The 18981-nt window shown below is 39.7% G+C and overlaps 1 protein-coding gene across 1 annotated transcript in view; it reads right to left on the bottom strand.

Moving 5' to 3' along the window:
- Positions 1–6962: 6962 nt before the first annotated feature.
- The window catches only part of CD109 (CD109 molecule), an 84583-nt gene continuing 72564 nt past the window's right edge, over positions 6963–18981 (bottom strand). Inside the window, exons 30-33 of the mRNA XM_009333238.1 lie at positions 14879–15015; positions 10364–10520; positions 9841–9943; positions 6963–7159 (exon numbers count right to left, since the gene is read on the bottom strand). Coding sequence (XP_009331513.1) covers positions 6963–7159; positions 9841–9943; positions 10364–10520; positions 14879–15015 — 594 coding nt within the window. The remainder of the gene's footprint in view (positions 7160–9840; positions 9944–10363; positions 10521–14878; positions 15016–18981) is intronic.

Consider the following 18981-nt stretch of genomic DNA (forward strand, 5'->3'; position numbering starts at 1 on the left):
GCGCCTTTAAGACTTCCTTCTTGAAGGAATGAGGAGATGCTGGTCATCGCAGTAGCTTTCAGCTCCATGGGAGCATAAGGCTTGTCAGTGCTTGCACACACCATCACATGAAAAATCACAGCAAAGGGGACCTGCTGGAGGGGTTTGCAGGTGTACTCACCTGGCTGGGATGGAGTTCATTTTCTTCATAGTAGCCCATATGGTGCTGTGTTTCAGAATTGTGACCAAAACAGTGCTGGTAACACACCAATGTTTTAGCTGTGTCAAGGCCTTCTCATTTCTCATGCTGCTCCCCTAGCAAGTAGGCTGGGGGTGGGCAAGAGGCTGGGAGGGGACACAGCCGCGACAGCTGATCCAAACTGACCCAAGGGATGTTCCATACCATATAATGTCATGCTCAGCATATAAAGGTGGAGGTACTTTCCAAAGTAGCTGTTGCTCAGAGACTGGCTGGGGATCGGGCTGCTGGTGGGGGGGGGGGGGGTGCATCACTTGCCTTTCTTTTTTCCTTTCCCTATTTTCCCCTTCCCCTATTAAACTGTCTTTATCTCAACCCATGAGTTTTTCTCTCTTTGCCCTCCTGATTCTCTCCCCCATCCCACTGGGGGTGGGAAGCAAGTGAGCGGCTGGTGTGTGCTTAGCTGCTGACCGATGTCAACCCACCACAGCAGGAAAGCAGTGATACAGCTTTATGAGTGCAAATAAGAGCATGCAAAGCATCATGCATGTGTCGACCCCTGGGGTACGCCACCACCGACTGCTCTCCAGCTGGGCTTTGTGCTGCTGATCACAACCCTTTCAGTCCAGCTGTTCAGTCAGTTTTCAGTCCACCTCAGTGCCAACCCATTTAGCCCATAGCTCATCAGTTCATCTATGACGATGTTATGAGAGAAAGCCTTACTAAAGTCTATATAAACATCCACTGTTTCTCCTCATCCACGCAGCCAATCCTCTCATCATAGAAAGCTATCAGGTTGGTTAAACACGATTTCAGCTTCATAAATCTGTGCTGACAAGTCCCAAGTGTCCTTTATTCACCCCGAGTTTGAGTTGATAGCTATTTATCCATAAGACCGAAAAGGATTTTAGTCTTGACAGGCAACAAAAGCTCTGAAGGAAAGGGTAGATCTGCGAGACATCAGCACAGGGATGGTTGCTGAGCTCATGGGCGAGATCACCGAGAGGTCAGGGTAAAAGAGGTGAGCAAGGCTGAGCAGAACCTGACCTCGAAGCTGAAACGGGCCAGGAAGCTCTTCCAAGGGCAGGCAGGAGGAACGGTGACAGATTTGTGAGAAGAATTAGGGAAAGGTAGCGTCATGAAGGCCAAACTTCCAAAGCATGAAAAACAACAGGTAAAACAGCAGTTCACCTGAAAAAAAATAATTTGTGCATCAGTTCAATTAGTTTTTTTATGAAATACTTTGGTATAAAGATTACTTGGAACTCTCTTACTGCCGCTTCAGGCTCCATACAGCAATAAGCTCTATATCTGAAAGGTTTGCTCCTGTTCACAGAAACAGTACAGTTCCTGAGGTTCTCCATGACCACAAAGGGCCTGCCTTGAGTTCATCACAGAATCTTAGGTATACTACTTCTGTTGACGTTAACAGCAAATCTTCCAATAACTTCATGTTGACTAAAATAATACTCCTTTTAAATGTGGTGACCCCTAGTCAGGAAAGTCCCAAACAATAATCTGTAAGGTCATGGTTAGCAGCCTGGCCATGGAAGCCACCATTGCACCACTTCAAATTATGAGCTTTAAAACACAGGTGAGGCAGCCTCTAAGACATGCTGAGGATGGGCAGTGGTCAACACAGTACGGAAACTGCGGTCTGCTACAGGTGGCTGTATCGTTAAACAAGCAAACACTAGACATACATTATTAAAAGTCATCTTTAATAGAATTTTAAAATAGCTATTGCAAACTTTATTTGAAGAAAAATAAATCAATGACAATTTTCCAAAATCCTGTGAAACGGTCTAGTTCCTTAACATTTGTTTTATTATTTGAAAAGACAGAAGCAATTTGCATAGCTGGCATGTTAGTTCACCTCTGTTTGCTCAAAACAGCTCATAAAAGCATACTTTTTCTACCATTTCTGATTTGATCAAAAGTGGAAATGCGTATGATGATCCTAAACTAGATCAAAGTGGGTATCTGACTACGTCTCAAGGCAGCGAAGAATTTTAGTTCAAATCACTTAAGGCCCGATATGGAGAAAGAAGAGATGCAGTAGCCAGTAGGACAGCTAATGTATGGTCCATTACACCTGCTTATACAATTCTTCCTTTGAGCCAGCATTTTTTGTATTTTCTTCCTCATATTAGTATCCCACCCAACCTAACAATACTAAAAACCACAACAAAAAAATCAATTCATAATATAACATCGTAAGATCTGGGCAAGGCTGATGAAGGTTTTGGGTAACCACTAAGAAATGCAGAAATAAAATGTATGACTTGAAATTAAAGAGAAATCTTAACATTGGAGTTCTGGTGACTCAACTGTAGCACATAAGCAATTAATGCTCATACACATCTGAAAATAATGAGCAATCCATTAGGAAAAATAATCACTGGATTGATCTAATACAGCACACTGTCAGACTTTCTTGCATAGAATAGCATTAGTGCAATGATATTTCCAAGTGGCACACAAAAATATAATAAACTGAGTAAGAAGCAACATTGAAGTCAAATATTTTGACATGGGGAAAAGGAGAATCTAGTAACAACTCAAAAGACCTGATCACATAACTGCTGTTGTATTTTATGGATAAATTACTAGTGAGAACATCTAATTTCAAAATCTTCTATGTATTTAGAGGACTAAACACATAAAGATGGTTCACTACATAAAGATTTATGGTAGAAGAAAGGCTATAACAGAATTATTATTGGCCATTAGAATTAAAGTTGAATACTCTTTCTTAGTGTTTGAGATGATAGAAAAATCATGCCATTAGGCACCAGTTGCTTTAAATATAATCTTTCCTAAAAACCTAACTGTATGTTTTGAAAAACAGAACATCACACAATGTTGTTGGTTTGGGCACTTTGTGAAGATCTTTTATGTTTTTAATTGCACATACATTGCACACTGTAGTACACTGGAGCCTATGTAATGGCTATTAAACCAAGTATTGTCAATATTCATACCAACTTGAACAACACATTTGGAGAAATATTGCTAGGATAATATTTTGAAAACTGATTCAAAACAATTTTTGAATCTTAGGTTTGATTTTCAACAGTGACTTTCAAGGCAAAAGAGAGGCACTTAACGTTGGACCTTGGCTCTTCTGTTTCTCCTGCACCAGTTTGGCCACTTCCCCTTTATCACGTGCCATTGATGTGCACAAGCCACAAGCTCCTACTTGTGAAGTAAATGGGAACATGGCAGTGCCACGCTGGGAACCAAACCAGCCATCAAGCTGGCCCAGCATGCAGACTCCGAGGTGCTGTAAACCCATTAGGCAACATTCGTTCCCTGTTGTGTACAACAGTGTTTGGTATAGAAGGTTTCTAGATGACACACACAGAGAAACCCGTAGAGAAAACCTCGGCTAAGACCATGGATGACAGTGAAGGCAGAATTTGGAGAGGGAGATCCTTTAAAATGCATTATGGTTTTGTTTTAAACTCAATCCTAAATAAATTGTTCTTTCTTACTGATTTAATGTGTATTAAAGTGTATGAATGGCTCTGCATAGACTATGTCCATTGACAGCATGTGGCTGAAAAGGGCAGGGGAAGTACCAGAGAATAGTCACATTTCAAACAAAGAGCAACCACACAAAAATGTTCAGGCAATGCAACATGAAGACGCCATCACAAAATACCTTTTCCTGACTGCTTTTAGCACCATGCCTCAAAGCTCCTTAAAGACCTTGTTCCTAAAGAGATTCTAAAGATCTTTTACTAAAAGATTTACTATTAACTGAGAGGGAGCATGGCCCCTCTAACATCAAAAACTGACTTTACAGAGCAATGGAAAAAATACATATGCTGAGCATTTGTGTAAAGGTTCCTACATAACGATGCGGAAAACAAAAAAAGTCACTGTGCCACGTAATATTCCCTTTCCCCTGTTCCACTCACTGCCAACACACAATACAAAATTTATCCTCTGCAACTCATTCAAAGCACTAGCCGCAACTGCAAAGTGACCAAAAGCATCGGTGTAGGAAAGTTCAAGGCCACCTAGTGTAAACATTTGTTCGAAGTCATATGATGTACACTGTTCCTTTAAAATAGCTTAGTACAGCGGCAGATTTGGATGTCTGTAATGATATGCCTGCTGTATAGAAAAAAGTAAAAGAGGATGTTTGTTCACTGACTCCGACACGGTGCATTATGACTGATGCTCCTTAGTAGGGTGTGCAAGGCAGCCAAGAGTCATTTAAAAACATGTGTTGTTTGTCTCAAAAACAAATGTAAGGGAACACTAATAAAAGCTGCCCTGTCTGAAATTAGGCTGAGCAGTTTAAATCCATTTTTCTGGAGGCTATTCAGGAAGCTGGGACTGCCTGCAAAATAAAACTAATTTATTCCTACTATCTACTGCAAAGGAGTAGTTTATCTCCAGTATATCTTGTCTAGAAAATAAGCCTCTTATTCCTAACATTAATCACGTATCAATGTCCCTCTTAGAAGCTCCAAATATAGTAAAAACTGAAAGTATGTGAGCTTTGGGTTCTTGAAATTATAGTAAATGGAGGCAAATGACATGTCAAGGCTGCTGTCCCCGAAGGCAAAAGAAGACCTGCTTCCATAGTTCACTCACAGCAAAACACATCCCAGTTCAGAGTGTGAATGTTTTCCAGATCTTACACTTGGCACAATTCAATTTATGCTCCCATACATGGATGAAGGATTTGAGACGCAAAGATATATTTCAGTTTGTATCTTGGTTTCTATTAGCTCTGGACCCGTGTAACCAAGGGCATGGCTTACAGAGGGTCAGATCCTGCATCCTATTGACTAAGTAGTGCTTTGGATTTCAAGAAATATGGTATTACTTCATGTGGGTGAGAGAGTAGCATGGGCACTCATGTTAAGGCATTAATCAACTATTGAAGGGGCTAGATTCAAAGTGCACCAAAGGCAAGTGAAAAGCATGAACTGACTACAAAGGACCAGGCCTAAGCTCTGCCAGAGAGACAGAACAGAACCCCAAGTTTGTGAAAAATATTGTAAATTCTAAATACAGCTAAAGTAAAACAAATAACCCCACCTAAACTAGTTTTGCAGTCAAAAACCTATACCTCGGTATTAGAAGGCACCCAGTTCAAGAAGTTCAGGCCTCTTCCCATGCTACCATGCACTAACTTTCTTTTTGAACAAAAGTATAGATGAGTATAAAATACAAAAATATACATTTTAAGCAGTAGCAAAATTTGAATAAAAATTAGAAATTGCTCAAGGAAAGTGCCTGCCATATAATTACATGTGCACACGTACACACTCTGTCTCAAAAAGGTATGAAAGAAAGGGAATCAATAGCCTTAAAATTTCTAACTCTGTTGGTTGGTATGACAGCTATTAACTTCATTTTAGTGACTAGGAATGTTATCAGCTTGGCTTCCTTATCAAAAAGAAGTAAGCATTAGATATCACAGGCAGTGTTCAAGAAGGATACATCGGCTGCTAGACAGGGAAGACATTCATACGCTCACTCAGGAGGGAATAGATCCCACGCTCACACGTTTCCACATTCCTAGAGACCTGAAATTCTTCCCATGTGCAAAGAGCATGTTTGGGTGTAAAAGTGCCTGCTGCTCTTCACCTTCCCTCTCCTCCATCCCACTTCAGCGAAGTCCTTCAGCATACAAGGATGTGCTTAAAGTTAAGCAAGCATGTCAATTGTTTTGCTGGACTGAATGCATGTGCAGCCCACACCTCCTAAAAGCCTCTCCTGCCAACCAACAACAGGAGTTGCATGCACAGATGGCATTCAGGGCCAACCAGCTGACATGGAGCAGAGAGCAGTAAACAGCTGTTTAGGGTTATGCCACTTAAATCGTTGACAAGACGACACTGCAAATGCAAGACATAAATGATGCCCCAGAGTGACATTTCTAGACTACTTCCAAAAACCAGGAAAGGATCAAAGCAATCTTCATCCTGCTGGCCATAAATATGCCAGTGGACACCAGCATTCTCACATGGAAAGAGAATTAGGTTTGTTTCTGAATAACCCTGGAAAAATGAAGGCTCAAACATAGACTCCATCTTTGATACATTTACAGTAAAAGCCCTTCAGAGTAAAATGCATGAGAACATCCTGAGGCCTTATTTTCAAACATGATTAGCTTATGAATTGGCAAAAAATCCACCTAGCTTCTCTGTAATGATAAAGAAAGACTGACAATTTTCTGGAGCGTTCAGCAGTTTGTGAATGCAGCACTTTTTGGCTCTTGGATCTGCTCTGAAGCCAGCTCCTTTTATTTTTCATATTATTCCCCATGAGAGCATACAGCGAAATTCAATATTAATGTCAAATGTCATGTCTGCAGAACAGAACAAAGCGAGCTCTGATACCAAGCTCCCAGCGCTCTGCTTACCAACACCCCAACGGAGAAGCAGAGAGTATTTCAGAAAAGCACAGTAAACTAATATATGTCCCTAAAAAACAAGCACAATTGAAAGCTGGGGTGAAAAGGGAGTGGGAACATGGAGCTAGGTTTGTATTTTCTCAGACTGCTTTCTTGGTTAACTCTGTGCTTCTTCAGAAAATAACTTCAGTATGAAACTAACACTTGTAAAGTTTTTCCAGCAGACACTTAAAGAAGTTTTCTGGCACAGCCAGAAATTTACCATATGGTCCAGCCCAGCTCTCCCCGAACGCAGCAGGAGTTTGGTCACTGTAATCACTAAAGACAGGCTGGTATCTGAACATAAAATTTTCTTTGGATAATTTATGGAAACCTTAGATGTGAAACATAATCTGTTTCCTTTTACAGCACCCAACTGCACAGCAAGTTTACATGAAGGACAAATAGCACACAGAACAAGGAGGCCAACGAAGAGTGCTGAAGCAAGGCTGGAGAACCATCTCGGTGGCAAAGACCGCAATCACTTTCACAGAAGTCACAAGGGGTTATACTTTGCATTACTTCTGAATTGTAGCTTCTCACAAAAAAAAACCGCTCTTCTCCCTGTTCAGAAAGGTTAGTTAACATTAGTTAATGAACTTCTGAGAACTGACCAACAAATTAGCTTCACAAAGAAAATATTTTTAAAGGATGCACTAAACTCTGATGCAGACCTCGTCATACACTTGCAAATACTTCCCAGAGTGGGTGTTTAAGCCTAGGCATTAATCTTTGTTCTTTTCCCAAAACATCAAAATGTTCTCAATATGTTCAGGCAAATCACAGAATCATAGAATCATTAAGGTTGGAAGAGACCTCCAAGATCATCGAGTCCAACCGTCAACCCAACACCACCATGCCCACTAAACCATGTCCCTAAGTGCCTCATCTACACGTCTTTTAAATACCTCCAGGGATGGTGACTCAACCACTTCCCTGGGCAGCCTCTTCCAATGTTTAACCATTGGAAATGCTTGGTGAAAGGCACACTTTCATAGACTCAATCTCAACTGTTAGACCAAATCTGTTCAGAAGCCTTAGTCAAACATTCTAAAAGGAATTTTGCCCCTACCTACGCAGTAACCCCCATGACAAAGGAATTGGGATGCTTTACCTGGCAGGTTACTGGCTATGACATTTAAGAGCTAGGTCTCTCATAACTGACGCTTTCTCTCTCACTGTTACGTTTGAGAGCTTCAGCTTCCTGCATCTGGGACTGTCCACCTCACCTAGCTCCTGCTCCTGTATTTTGCTCCCCAGTTTCCTGAAGGGTTGCTACAGAGCTGAACAAACTAGAAGCCTGGAAAGCCATATTCATTTCAAAAACATCAGCGCATGGTAATTGCTCACAGAACAAACTTTTGCGAAGTTTCATTCGCATAGTGGGTTTGTGGTTTGAAGGTTTTCATTCCAGCTAGGGACACTGCAATTTCTTTTTTTATTAGTAGCATTTTTTAACTGAAATTATATTCCGTTTCCTTTCAAGCCTCAAGATTCTAAAAAAAATAAAAATAAAAGATTTATCTTTACGGGGCATAACGCTTACCCAACAGTGACGCCCAACTAGCTCTGAACAAAGTCAGGTAAGAGAAGCAGCACAGTCATTTGAATGTGCCGAGTAGCTGTGTATATTAACCCTGGCAGATCTCCTTGCTGGCACTGCTATATTGGCATCCAACCCAGTTCTTATACCAGTTGTAATATCTGCCACACAGACATAACTTTTTTGATAAATGCCAGAGCATGAGGAATCCTTAGACATCTCCCAGCTCTGAATATGACATGAATCTGACTGTCACCATCACATAAAATATACACCTGCAGCTTGGGTCACCAACTATGAGAGTGATGGAAAATAATAGATTAAAATAAAAGCACATTCCTGTATTAGATAGGAAGGAGTTCTCTCAGAACTCAGAATCATGGCATATGTATATATGCTGACCAATATATGTCTATACTACATAATAATAGGAATGGCGTATTGTAAAATAATATTTGAAGCAATCTTTTTCTTAAAGTTAAAGCCTTCTATTGCAGCACACTGATTACATCATACAAATTTTAGTCCTTAAGGATATTAATTCATATCTTTAAATTAATATTGATTTATTAATTGATAATTTATAGACACTAAATGTATTTAAACAGAATAAAAGTATTTACACGTGCATTTATATGTGACTTTTTTATACACATATTCATTAGCCTATCTAACAGCATTCTTACAAAAGACTAGGTCCTGAGCTCTTCTCCTAGACATTGAAGCATGTGGAAATTTATTTTGGCCACAGATTCTAAGTGTTATGTGTTTGTCTCAAATAAAAATTACTCTAATTTGTTAAGCCACTAGGACTTAAAACATGCTCTAGGTTAATGGACAGTTTAGTTACATCTGATAATTTCCTATTTTAGTTTTAACTTCTATGATTGAACAAACATTTCAGCCTACATAGAATAAATGTGATCTTCATCTAGCTAAAGTAGTACACATCATAGCATATTTGGTTGTCTTCTGTCTTGTGCTAAAACAAACCAATGTGAAGAGAATTGCCTATACAACTTTTTTATGCCTTTATCTCAAACCAAGCCCAAATCCTTAATAATGTTTCAGCTGGCTGGTGTAATGAAAACCTCTCTAATATCTTCTCCAGCAGCTTGTAATCTTTCTTTGCTTTTCATTTTGCCCAAGAGCTTTGTACATTGCTGCCTTTCTCTAAAAGACACTATACAAAAAAAAAAAACCACAAACAAACCAAAAAACTTTGAAACTGTTTTTCCCATGTACATCTTTTTTACATAACTACAAAAATCAGAACACTGGCATTTTCTCCCATGAAGGACTCTTAGTTTAAACAAGAAACAGATGAAAAAGCTACTTGAAAGATAATCATTAACTTGGTAAGTGAACCACAGTGAAGTTCCTGCTTCATTTTGGTAGTTTTGGGAACACATTGGGCCAGACTGAAGCCAATTTATACCAGTTGACAATTAAGTTATGACAATTCACACCAGCTGAGGAGCCAACCCATTAGGACAGTAAACATGTATATGGAAAAACACTACTATTTGTTAGAAAATTTGGCATGACAATGTCCAAAAAGGCTGCAGTTCAATGAAAAAAGTAAATTTCAGTGCAATGTGGCTTTCTCTTCACTAAAATTTGTCCTATTTCCATGAATAGAAACTTTCTTTTAAACTTCTGAATCACTAAGATCCATTTGGAATGACTGACACTTACTAGGTTCATAGTAATCCACTATAGTCACTGAAGCATCTTGGATATTTGCCACTTTGAAGTCTCTCACAGCCGGAATATCCACACAAACCTGTGTTTCATTTAGCTAGAAAAACAGAAGAGAAACATCCTGAGAACCCTGGTGATGGTGGTTTCATGGAAGAGGTAAGGACTTCTAGCTCAGCGGTAGTCCCCTTCATTTCTAAAGACTTGGAGTCAGGATGCATATAAAGATGCTTATCTCATTCGTAGTCATTTTGGCTAAATTACAGACTTCTTGAAATGTCTGCCTTCTTACATATAATTTTTAAGAGGCTTAATCTAGAAACCCCTTACAAATACAACTGAGTTGTACCTACCCAATCAGTCTCACTAAAAACCAGTGGAACTATAAATTCAATGTGAATAGCAGATGTTGACTTCCCCAAAGAATACAATCATAATGTCTTTCCAAATTTAAACCAAACAATGGCAGAGTCAAGATTAACATCACTACAAACACACTTCTTCATTATTTTCAACTTACAGAGTCTAAGTATAGGTTGACTTTTCCATAGTCCTTTTCCATCTTCTTAACTGTGTTGTCTAATGGAATGAAATCTGGTGACACAGAGAAACCACTGAGTAAGCCAACCTCCATGAGGACCATACCACTACTGGGAGCTGTGCCAGAACCCAAGTACCTTTTCAAAACACAGAGACAAAGAAACTTTTAGTAGAAATAGAGTAGTCCACTCTCCAAAGAAACTGTTTGATCATTAAATCCCAACTATGGAAGAAATAATGTTTAAGAATACTTAAGAAACAAATGGAACAAAATGCCTACAAGAAAATTTCTAATGATAAAGAGATAATAATTGATTTCTCTATTATTCTGCCTGATAATTTCAACGACATATGCAAAAGCAAGTTTAGCACTGAGAAAACTACAGTACATAAATCATACGAGAGACTACACTGATACCACTAGGAGCTTTCCATTGGCATCTGTAAGTGCAGGTTTATATCACAAATATGCAGGAAATACTGCAATTAAACACGTTTCAAAAGAAGTAATTAAGAAACCGATGTAGGAACTCTTGAACTGAAATATATATATTTCTTCTTATGGATGCATTGTTTTGCTTTTATTCATTTTTGGAGGGTGAGATAAAGGTATACACCAAAAATGGCTCCCAAATGTTTTCATATTTCCTTCATAGAGATTGATGGTTCCATTAACAAAGTCATCATCAGATTATTTCTCAAAGCTCCAGTTTTAAAATGCATAGCCATGTTATTCATCCAGTTTTGGAAAAAGAAGATTTAATAAGTTGAGTTCCTTCTTTTTTCCTAAATAATGCTTATTATTACATTTTCTTCCAATATGAGAATCAGATGCTGGACTAAAAAGCTTTGCTCTGTTGAGCAAGCCTTACATACTACGGTGCACAACAGAACTATCAGAATATATTTATGGTGTTCTGTGCTACGAGTGATACTTCAATGACCTGCAAAAGATTGTATTGTTTTAAATAAAGTAGGTGGCAGAAGAGGTTTCCCCCCTCCTTGGCATGGAGGGTAGATGATTATTGTTATAATAGAATAGAAGTGTCTCCAATCCTCATTTTGAAGGCCTGACAGTAGTTGAAAGTAATTGGATAAAACTATTTCTTTGTAGAGCTGGATGGTTTAAAAAAAGGGAAGACTTGCTTTCAAAGCAATGCTGTTAAGCCTGGCAGCATGGCTGATTGAACACAGATATGACTTTGAAAGAAACACAGCACAACTGCTGACTTTAGTTGGCTCATGAGATTAGAAACAAATGAAACCATCTGTTGGATGATGTGCTGTGCCAAAGTAGCTGCTATTGAAAACAAATAACTGAATTGGAACTGGATGTAATTATTTCTGCATAATTACCAGTAAGAGGGGAGGAAAATACCCAAGCTGTCTAGCCAGCCTGGGATGCTACCAAAATACAAACAGGTAACCAAACCAACTTAGTATTGTCAAGAAGCGAATAAGATATATCCCTTATATCCCAGATGCTATGAGGATCTGGCTCTCTTAACAAAGAAGAGAGACAGCCTTGGGGTGGCTGCTGGTATCATCTCTTCAACTCCGTGGTCTCCTAAAAATTAAAAAAAAAATCACCGTGCAAGAAGAATGACCAGTAATAGAAAGAAAGATGACCTGAAACTTGTATCTGAAGAGAACTGACAATGTTTTGAGTTTAATTTTATGTTTCAGCTCTTCAGCAATATGAGATCCGTGTGAGACCCTCTCACAGATGATGCAAAAAGGAGAAAACAACACCAAGCCAGTGTAGGCAGAAAGCATAAACAAGAGAGTGAGTAGAACCATCAGCAATCAGTTTCCCATGCCTGGAAACGGTATGCGGGCAACAAGACCAGTCAGAGAAGAAACTGGCAGTCCTGGGTATTTGCCTCCCAAACAGTGAGTTAGCTCCTCTAACCAAGAATCATTTCAATTTGAATGAGACGTTATCTGCCCCAGTGTCATAAATGGTACCCAGTTGAGATGACCATGGCCAATCACTATCAAGCTGGTTGAAAGAAGGTGGAATATTCTGCAGATTAGAGAAAGAAAAAAATTGCAAAGCTGCAGCCTCCATTACTTGACTATGCATACCCACAGCTAGCTAAACTGGTTGAGATTTCAGCAGTCTTTCTCTATTTGCCTACTTTGGTTTCTCTACCAGAAAGCCACACCATGCTGTAAAGATTATAAGTAGACCAACTTCAAACTAATTCAGGAATTTAATATAGATAATGCATATATTATATACAATATATAGGGGAAAAAAGAAGAGGATGACTAGTCTATCAAGCCAAGCAACCAGAGACGAAGTCTCAGCCTGAAGAATAGAAACACAGACTTCACAGAATCATAGAATAGTTTGGGTTGGAAGGAACCTCTAAAGGTCATCTAGTCCAACCCCCCTGCCGTGGGCAGGGACATCTTTAACTAGATCAGGTTGCTCAGAGCCCCATCCAACCTGACCTTGAAGGTTTCCAGGGATGGGGCATCCACCACCTCTCTGGGCAACCTGTGACAGGGCTTCACCACCCTCAGCATAAAAAATTTCTTCCTTAGATCTAGTCTCAGTCTATCCGCCTTTAGTTTAAAGCCATTCCCCCTTGTCCTGTCGCAACAGGCCCTGCTAAAAAGTCTGCCGCCACCTTTTTTATAAGCCCCCTTTAAGTACTGATAGGCTGCAGTAAGGTCTCCCCGAAGCCTTCTCTTCTCTAGGCTGAACAACCCCAACTCTCTCAGCCTTTCTTCACAGGAGAGGTGTTCCAGCCCCCCGATCATTTTTGTGACCCTCTTCCAGACCTGCTCCAACAGGTCCGTGTCTTTCTTATGCTGAGGGCTCCAGAGCTGGACACAGTACTCCAGGTGGGGTCTCACCAGAGCAGAGTAGAGGGGCAGAATCACCTCCTTCGACCTGCTGGCCACGCTTCTTTTGATGCAGCCTAGGATATGATTGGCCTTCTGGGCTGCAAGCGCACATTGCTGGCTCATGTGCGCTTACTAGAACTTATACCAGTCCACTTTTCATGATAAGAGTTGATGGATCTCAATGTTCCAAAAATTCTCCTGGGACAGTTTTATAATGCCACTAGATTTTCCCCTATCCTTTGAACACTTTGTAATTAAAACATTATCACCCTAGAGCCTTCCCAGAGAGATGGAGCCCTTCCTGTCTGTATTCCTGAGCCAAAGGTCTCAGCTAGAAAATCAGAATGCTCAGCCAAGACTTATCCCAGACCCATCATGTAAGCCCTTTACATGTCAGGAGTTTGTGCTAGACTTTAGAAAGCTGTTGACACTTCGTAGAAAACTTTGAAAGAGAAAAAGCCCATTCTATTTCAAGAGCTCTCATGTATTCTAGTGTCCCTGCCCACCATCTGTATCACTGAATTGGTTACCAGAAACACATAAAAACAGGGGTCTGGCTTTGTGCCTGCTGGCTATTTCCCAAATTAAATCAATTCTCTCTGTACTGAAATCATATTCACTATAGCTGATTATTTGTATGATGGTGTCACCTAGAGGCTCCATCTCCAGTCACAGCTCCCTTGTGGTAGGCAGAGCACAAAAGTAGTTCTAGGCATACGGTGTTTAAAGTTTAAATAAATAATAAAAAGAGGATGTGGAGGAATGGGCTGCAAGAGTAATCATGGTGGATCAGGTGGTACTTTGCAAATCTTGCATTTACAAGGAACCCATTATAATGTCACAAGAAGAAAACAGTGTTTCTAGAGGAAGTATTCACAAACAGATGAAATCCTAAAATACAAAGAATGTAGTCATCTCAACATCCTTGAAGTTAATAAAAGATAGAAGGTAAAAAACATAAACATATATAGAGAGATACAATGTCCTATAGGGTTTTCTGTGAAATATGCAGTGCTTTTTAACTACAATAAGAAGTGCATACTGAAGAAACTGCCAGAGAACAAACATCTTCATATATTTCTTTTAAATACATGTATAAACACTGTCACAGCAAATGAAAATGAGGCAGCAAAGCAGTCAAAGAAACAACTTGGTTTAATGACTGGCTGACCTAGGAATATGCAATATGACTGTTCAATGTCACCTGTTCTCATCTGATCCAAATTCTATCCAGGTAATATCTCGTGGTTGTTCTGTGGTCTCTGAGGTGATGCTTCAGCAGTCGCACCTCAGTTCTTAGCAGGTGTTAACTGAACAAGTAACATCATCCCAGATGTACCAGCACCCCCCCTCTTATTCAGCAGAAAGAATAGAATTAGGCTGGCCAGAAAACTCATCACCTCTTTCAACTCTAGAATGATGCTTACATTATATTATATCACCAAATTCCTAACTATAAGACATATTGGCAAATGAAAGACCACAAAGATACTTGCACAAAAAGACAAAACCCCATGCTAATACATAGGCTGCTAATACAGCCCATACAAACAAATGGATAATTTAGGTCATTTTAAATAATTTAAAAGCTGTATAGACTAAGAGGTGTATGAGATGCTCCAATTGAATTACCTACCTTGTGCACACATTCAAGGTCAAATGGTTTTTATCGTCTTTGTCATCCTTTACATCAACATTCAAGTCAAAGGCTTCTTGTTTTCGGACAGATCTGAGCCTCTGATCAGTGTGTTTTGTGTTGTAAATAACATTGAGCTGTGGATTGCAAGTAAAGACGTTAGATGACATATGTAAAGCAAATCTGTGTGGTTAAAACACTACGTTTGTAACAGTATAACACCAGAGGAGTGCTCACATGAGACAGGATACATGGCCTTGTATCTGACAGATGCACCCATGAGATTCATAGGAATTCTCTGAAAGAAATATCCTTTCTGTACACTTTGTAATGCAGCAGAACCAATGCAATTAGCAGGACACAACTGAGGCAAACACAAGGGAGCTCTAGGACAACCAGCAATTTTCTCCCTAGTTGCTGTCTGCTGGTTTATAATGTGTGCAGCTACTTCCTGACAGTGTGAAATGGGATGAATAAAGGCAAACTTCAGAGACCAACACCTACTGGGTTAAAAGAGACAGGCTGTATATGAAAGCAGAGCAAGAGCAAATACATAGCGTATGTACAGAATTTGTCTTCAGTCTTCATGTCATAGCAGTCATACACTCAAAACAGATGAGGAATAGCATGTTACTCCAAGCTCAGAACAACACAGTCTTCTTGCAGTTAAGTAAGTAGTTTCATCATATGCTTCTTCTGTGCAAAGACAAATTTACAGTCTTCAATCTGCCTCAAGAACAGAGCTCTCACCCTTTCTGCTCAACAACTGCCATGCTCTGCTAAGTGAGCCAAGTAAGGAAGTATGACAGGATGTCCAATGGAGGACAGTAACATTAATACAAAATAAGCTCATCTGTTCGGCACTGTTTGAAGAGTTTCCAATTCTTCTAGTGTAGACGTGCATAAGATGCTTGAAACAGTGGTAGAAGAGAGGTAAAACCAGAAGCCCTTAGAAGAGGTCTGAATAATTAGGAGATAGCCTGATTATCTCAATATCCTATCAAATTACCAATGCCAACAGCCAAAGCAGAAATGCTGGAGTTGGAATTGAGCAACCAATGAGTACTCTCACGTTATCAGCCATGACAGAAAATTATGCAGTAAAAAACCAGGCTGTACTGCCTACAGGATTGAACTCAATGAGGTAAAGAAACAGCTGAATCATTATCTGCAGTGTTTCTTTAAAACTGCCTTGATACCAGACCGGAGGATGACAAATGTGACAGCAATTTTTAAAAGAGTGCTGGGGGTCTAGAGAGCTGTGGATATCAAGTAAACTCGGTACCTGTACCAGAAAACACGGTCGAAACTATAATAAAGAGTCAAATTAGTGGACAAATGAGTAAATATGGCACATTGGATAACAGGCTGTTGCTATAAACCCACCAGCTACCTGAATCAAACGAAAAAACGTGGACAACGGAGATCTGTCTAGTATAAGCTACCTGGATGTTACATTGGCATGTAGCTGGTTAGGAAGATTACTAGCCAAAGGTACCAGGACAAAAGAAGCTGCCAAGGGATAAAGGGCTGTTAAAAGACAGGAATAGAGGGTAGGAATGAACACTATACATGAAAGGAGTGGAATCCTAAAGGAATCTGTGCTGGGTGACCACTGTTAAACATATCCATATATGATGTAGAGAACAGGGTGAATCCTGACGTGATAAAGTTTGCTGATTATACTAATTTATTTGAGGTAGCAAAGACTAGGATTCCTGCAAAGAGTTGCAGAATGAAAGAATTTTTATGTACATAATAATGGGTTTTGAACTGATTACTACCAGATCTGTTTACCATTTAACAAATGGTAAAATAGATGAAATTCAGCCATAAACCGGTAAGTTGGAAGAAGGACACAGTAAAGGTCTACAGAATAATGACCTGCATGGGAAACATGAATAGGAAACAGTTTTTCATGCAATGCAAGATTAAATTGTGGAATTCCTTCCCACAAGATGCTGCAGATACTAAACTGTACAAGTGTTCAAGGGCAAAATAGACAACTTCATGGAATCAAAATTTTCTAAGCCCACAGAAACTATATCCAGCTGAAGGTCTCAAATAATACATGGTAAGAGGTGGAAGACAGTCAGGTAATATATTACATGTATTTATCTTCTTATACTCTCTCCTGAGCATCCACCTCTGGCTGTTGTGGAACACTGGGCTTGACTGAGCTTTGCTCAGACCCAACACAGTCCCTCTTATGCCTTCTCTCTAAATACAAGAACTAGGGGAGCAGATTCAAAAGGAGAAAGAGGTAGTGTTTATTCATGCAATATACTATTAGCTGCAGAACTACTTGCCGCAAGAAGCTCTGGTTGTTAGAAATATTTAAAAAGTTACGCATTTATGGAAAAAAAAAAGAATCTATCAAGGAAATATCTACCAAGCCAGAGAGAGCACACCGAGATGACCTGTGGATTGGGAAGGCCCTGTGTTGCAAATTGGTGAAGGGCAAGAGAGTATACCAGTGAGAGATCACTTCATGCTTGCCCTGTTCTAGTAGCCTTCACTGGTCATCCTCTCTCTACTGGCCACTATGGGATACAGGATAATGAACTATATCAGTTGTCCCAGCACATCTACTCTAGCATACTCGTGTACTTTTACCCAATAAAAGACACCAAAAATGAAATTTAACTTTGAGAAAACATTCTAAGGTGCTTCAGACTGATTAACACCCTACGCGATGTTGATGGTAACTGCAGCATCCCTTTGCTGTGGCACAAACAGGACACCACCTCTGACATAGGACAAGAGAATGGGTTGCTGACTCAGCACTTCAGTATGATGAATCAGAAAGCTCAACTTTCAAAACGCTAGAATGACAAAATCAAATACAAGAAACTGAGAAAATATTTACTATCAAAGAATAGTTGACATTATTTGGCAAAATAGTGAGATTTTCACCAACAACAGAACAGTAAGTTTGCATACAGTTTTCACATACAAACTAATAATCATTATCTGTTCCCTTAGTCATCAAGATAAAACACATGGCAGTGCAGGGGGTGATCTTCTTTGATTTTGGTAGAAAAATAATCAGAAAGTGGCTCAAATAACTCCCCTCGCAAGACCCCTACATGCACTTTGCTTGGCTAAAGAAAAGGGAATGAAGGGTGGTTCTGGAAAATCATAGTCCCTTTACAACAGTTTCTGGCAGCAAATGGAAAACTGTCAGTCCAAATTTAAAGATATGACAGGGGCTTGTCCAAGTTACAGGTTAGCAAGTCAGTCATAGGCTAGCAAGACTGTGCAAACAGAGGAGTCTTTAACTTCCGACTTTTGCTTTTGCTGCTACGTCTCTCACTCCTTGATATGAAAGTTATGCTCTTTCTTTCAATCTACACACGATTCCCGTTGCCCTGCCCTGCATTGCTGAATTTAGCATGCTGTATGAGTATCAGAGCCAATTCTGTACAGGCGCTCAGGACAACCGTGGTGCAACAGTGAAGATTTATCCTGTACAACTGCTCCGCAGGAGAAGGCAGTACCAAGGACGAAGCCAATCTAGAAAGCCTGCCAGTTAAAGGCATGCAGAAAGTTTGGTAAAGACAAGCTGGCGGTGCCTCAACGACCTGTCATCACAGAAACAAAGCTGTTTTAACTTTTGCCAGAAAAAGCTAATGAATGGGAATTTACTGCCAAAGCAGGATGTCTGAAACCATATACTGAACAGGTCAATCAGCTAGTATTTTCATGGAATAAGTTATCGCTGTTACGGTTTGACTTTCCTTTCCTGATTTCTCATGACAATGAAGGAAAAATCTTTTTCACAACACAGAGTTTAATTAAAGCAGCCTTCTTTATACACTCTTACTTTGGGGACAGAAGGCTATTATACAGAAACTAGCATTAAATCAACAAAACGAGCAACTGCGTTTCTTCTTAACCCTTTTAAGAAGCAGCTGCCAAAGCTGAAGGCAGAACCGGTCCATTCTTGTCATACTGCAACCAGTTCTGGTGAGAGGCCCAAGAAGAGAAAACTAAAAGCTAATCTGCATGAGAGAGATGCTTGTAACAGTATCTGATCCTATCAACTGCACTACGTTTCAAAAAAACATGACTCATTTATAATGTCCTAATCAATGTCTCTT

The sequence above is a fragment of the Pygoscelis adeliae genome, unplaced genomic scaffold (genome assembly GCF_000699105.1).
Source record: "Pygoscelis adeliae isolate BGI_AS28 unplaced genomic scaffold, ASM69910v1 Scaffold57, whole genome shotgun sequence".
Classification (NCBI taxonomy): Eukaryota; Metazoa; Chordata; class Aves; order Sphenisciformes; family Spheniscidae; genus Pygoscelis; species Pygoscelis adeliae.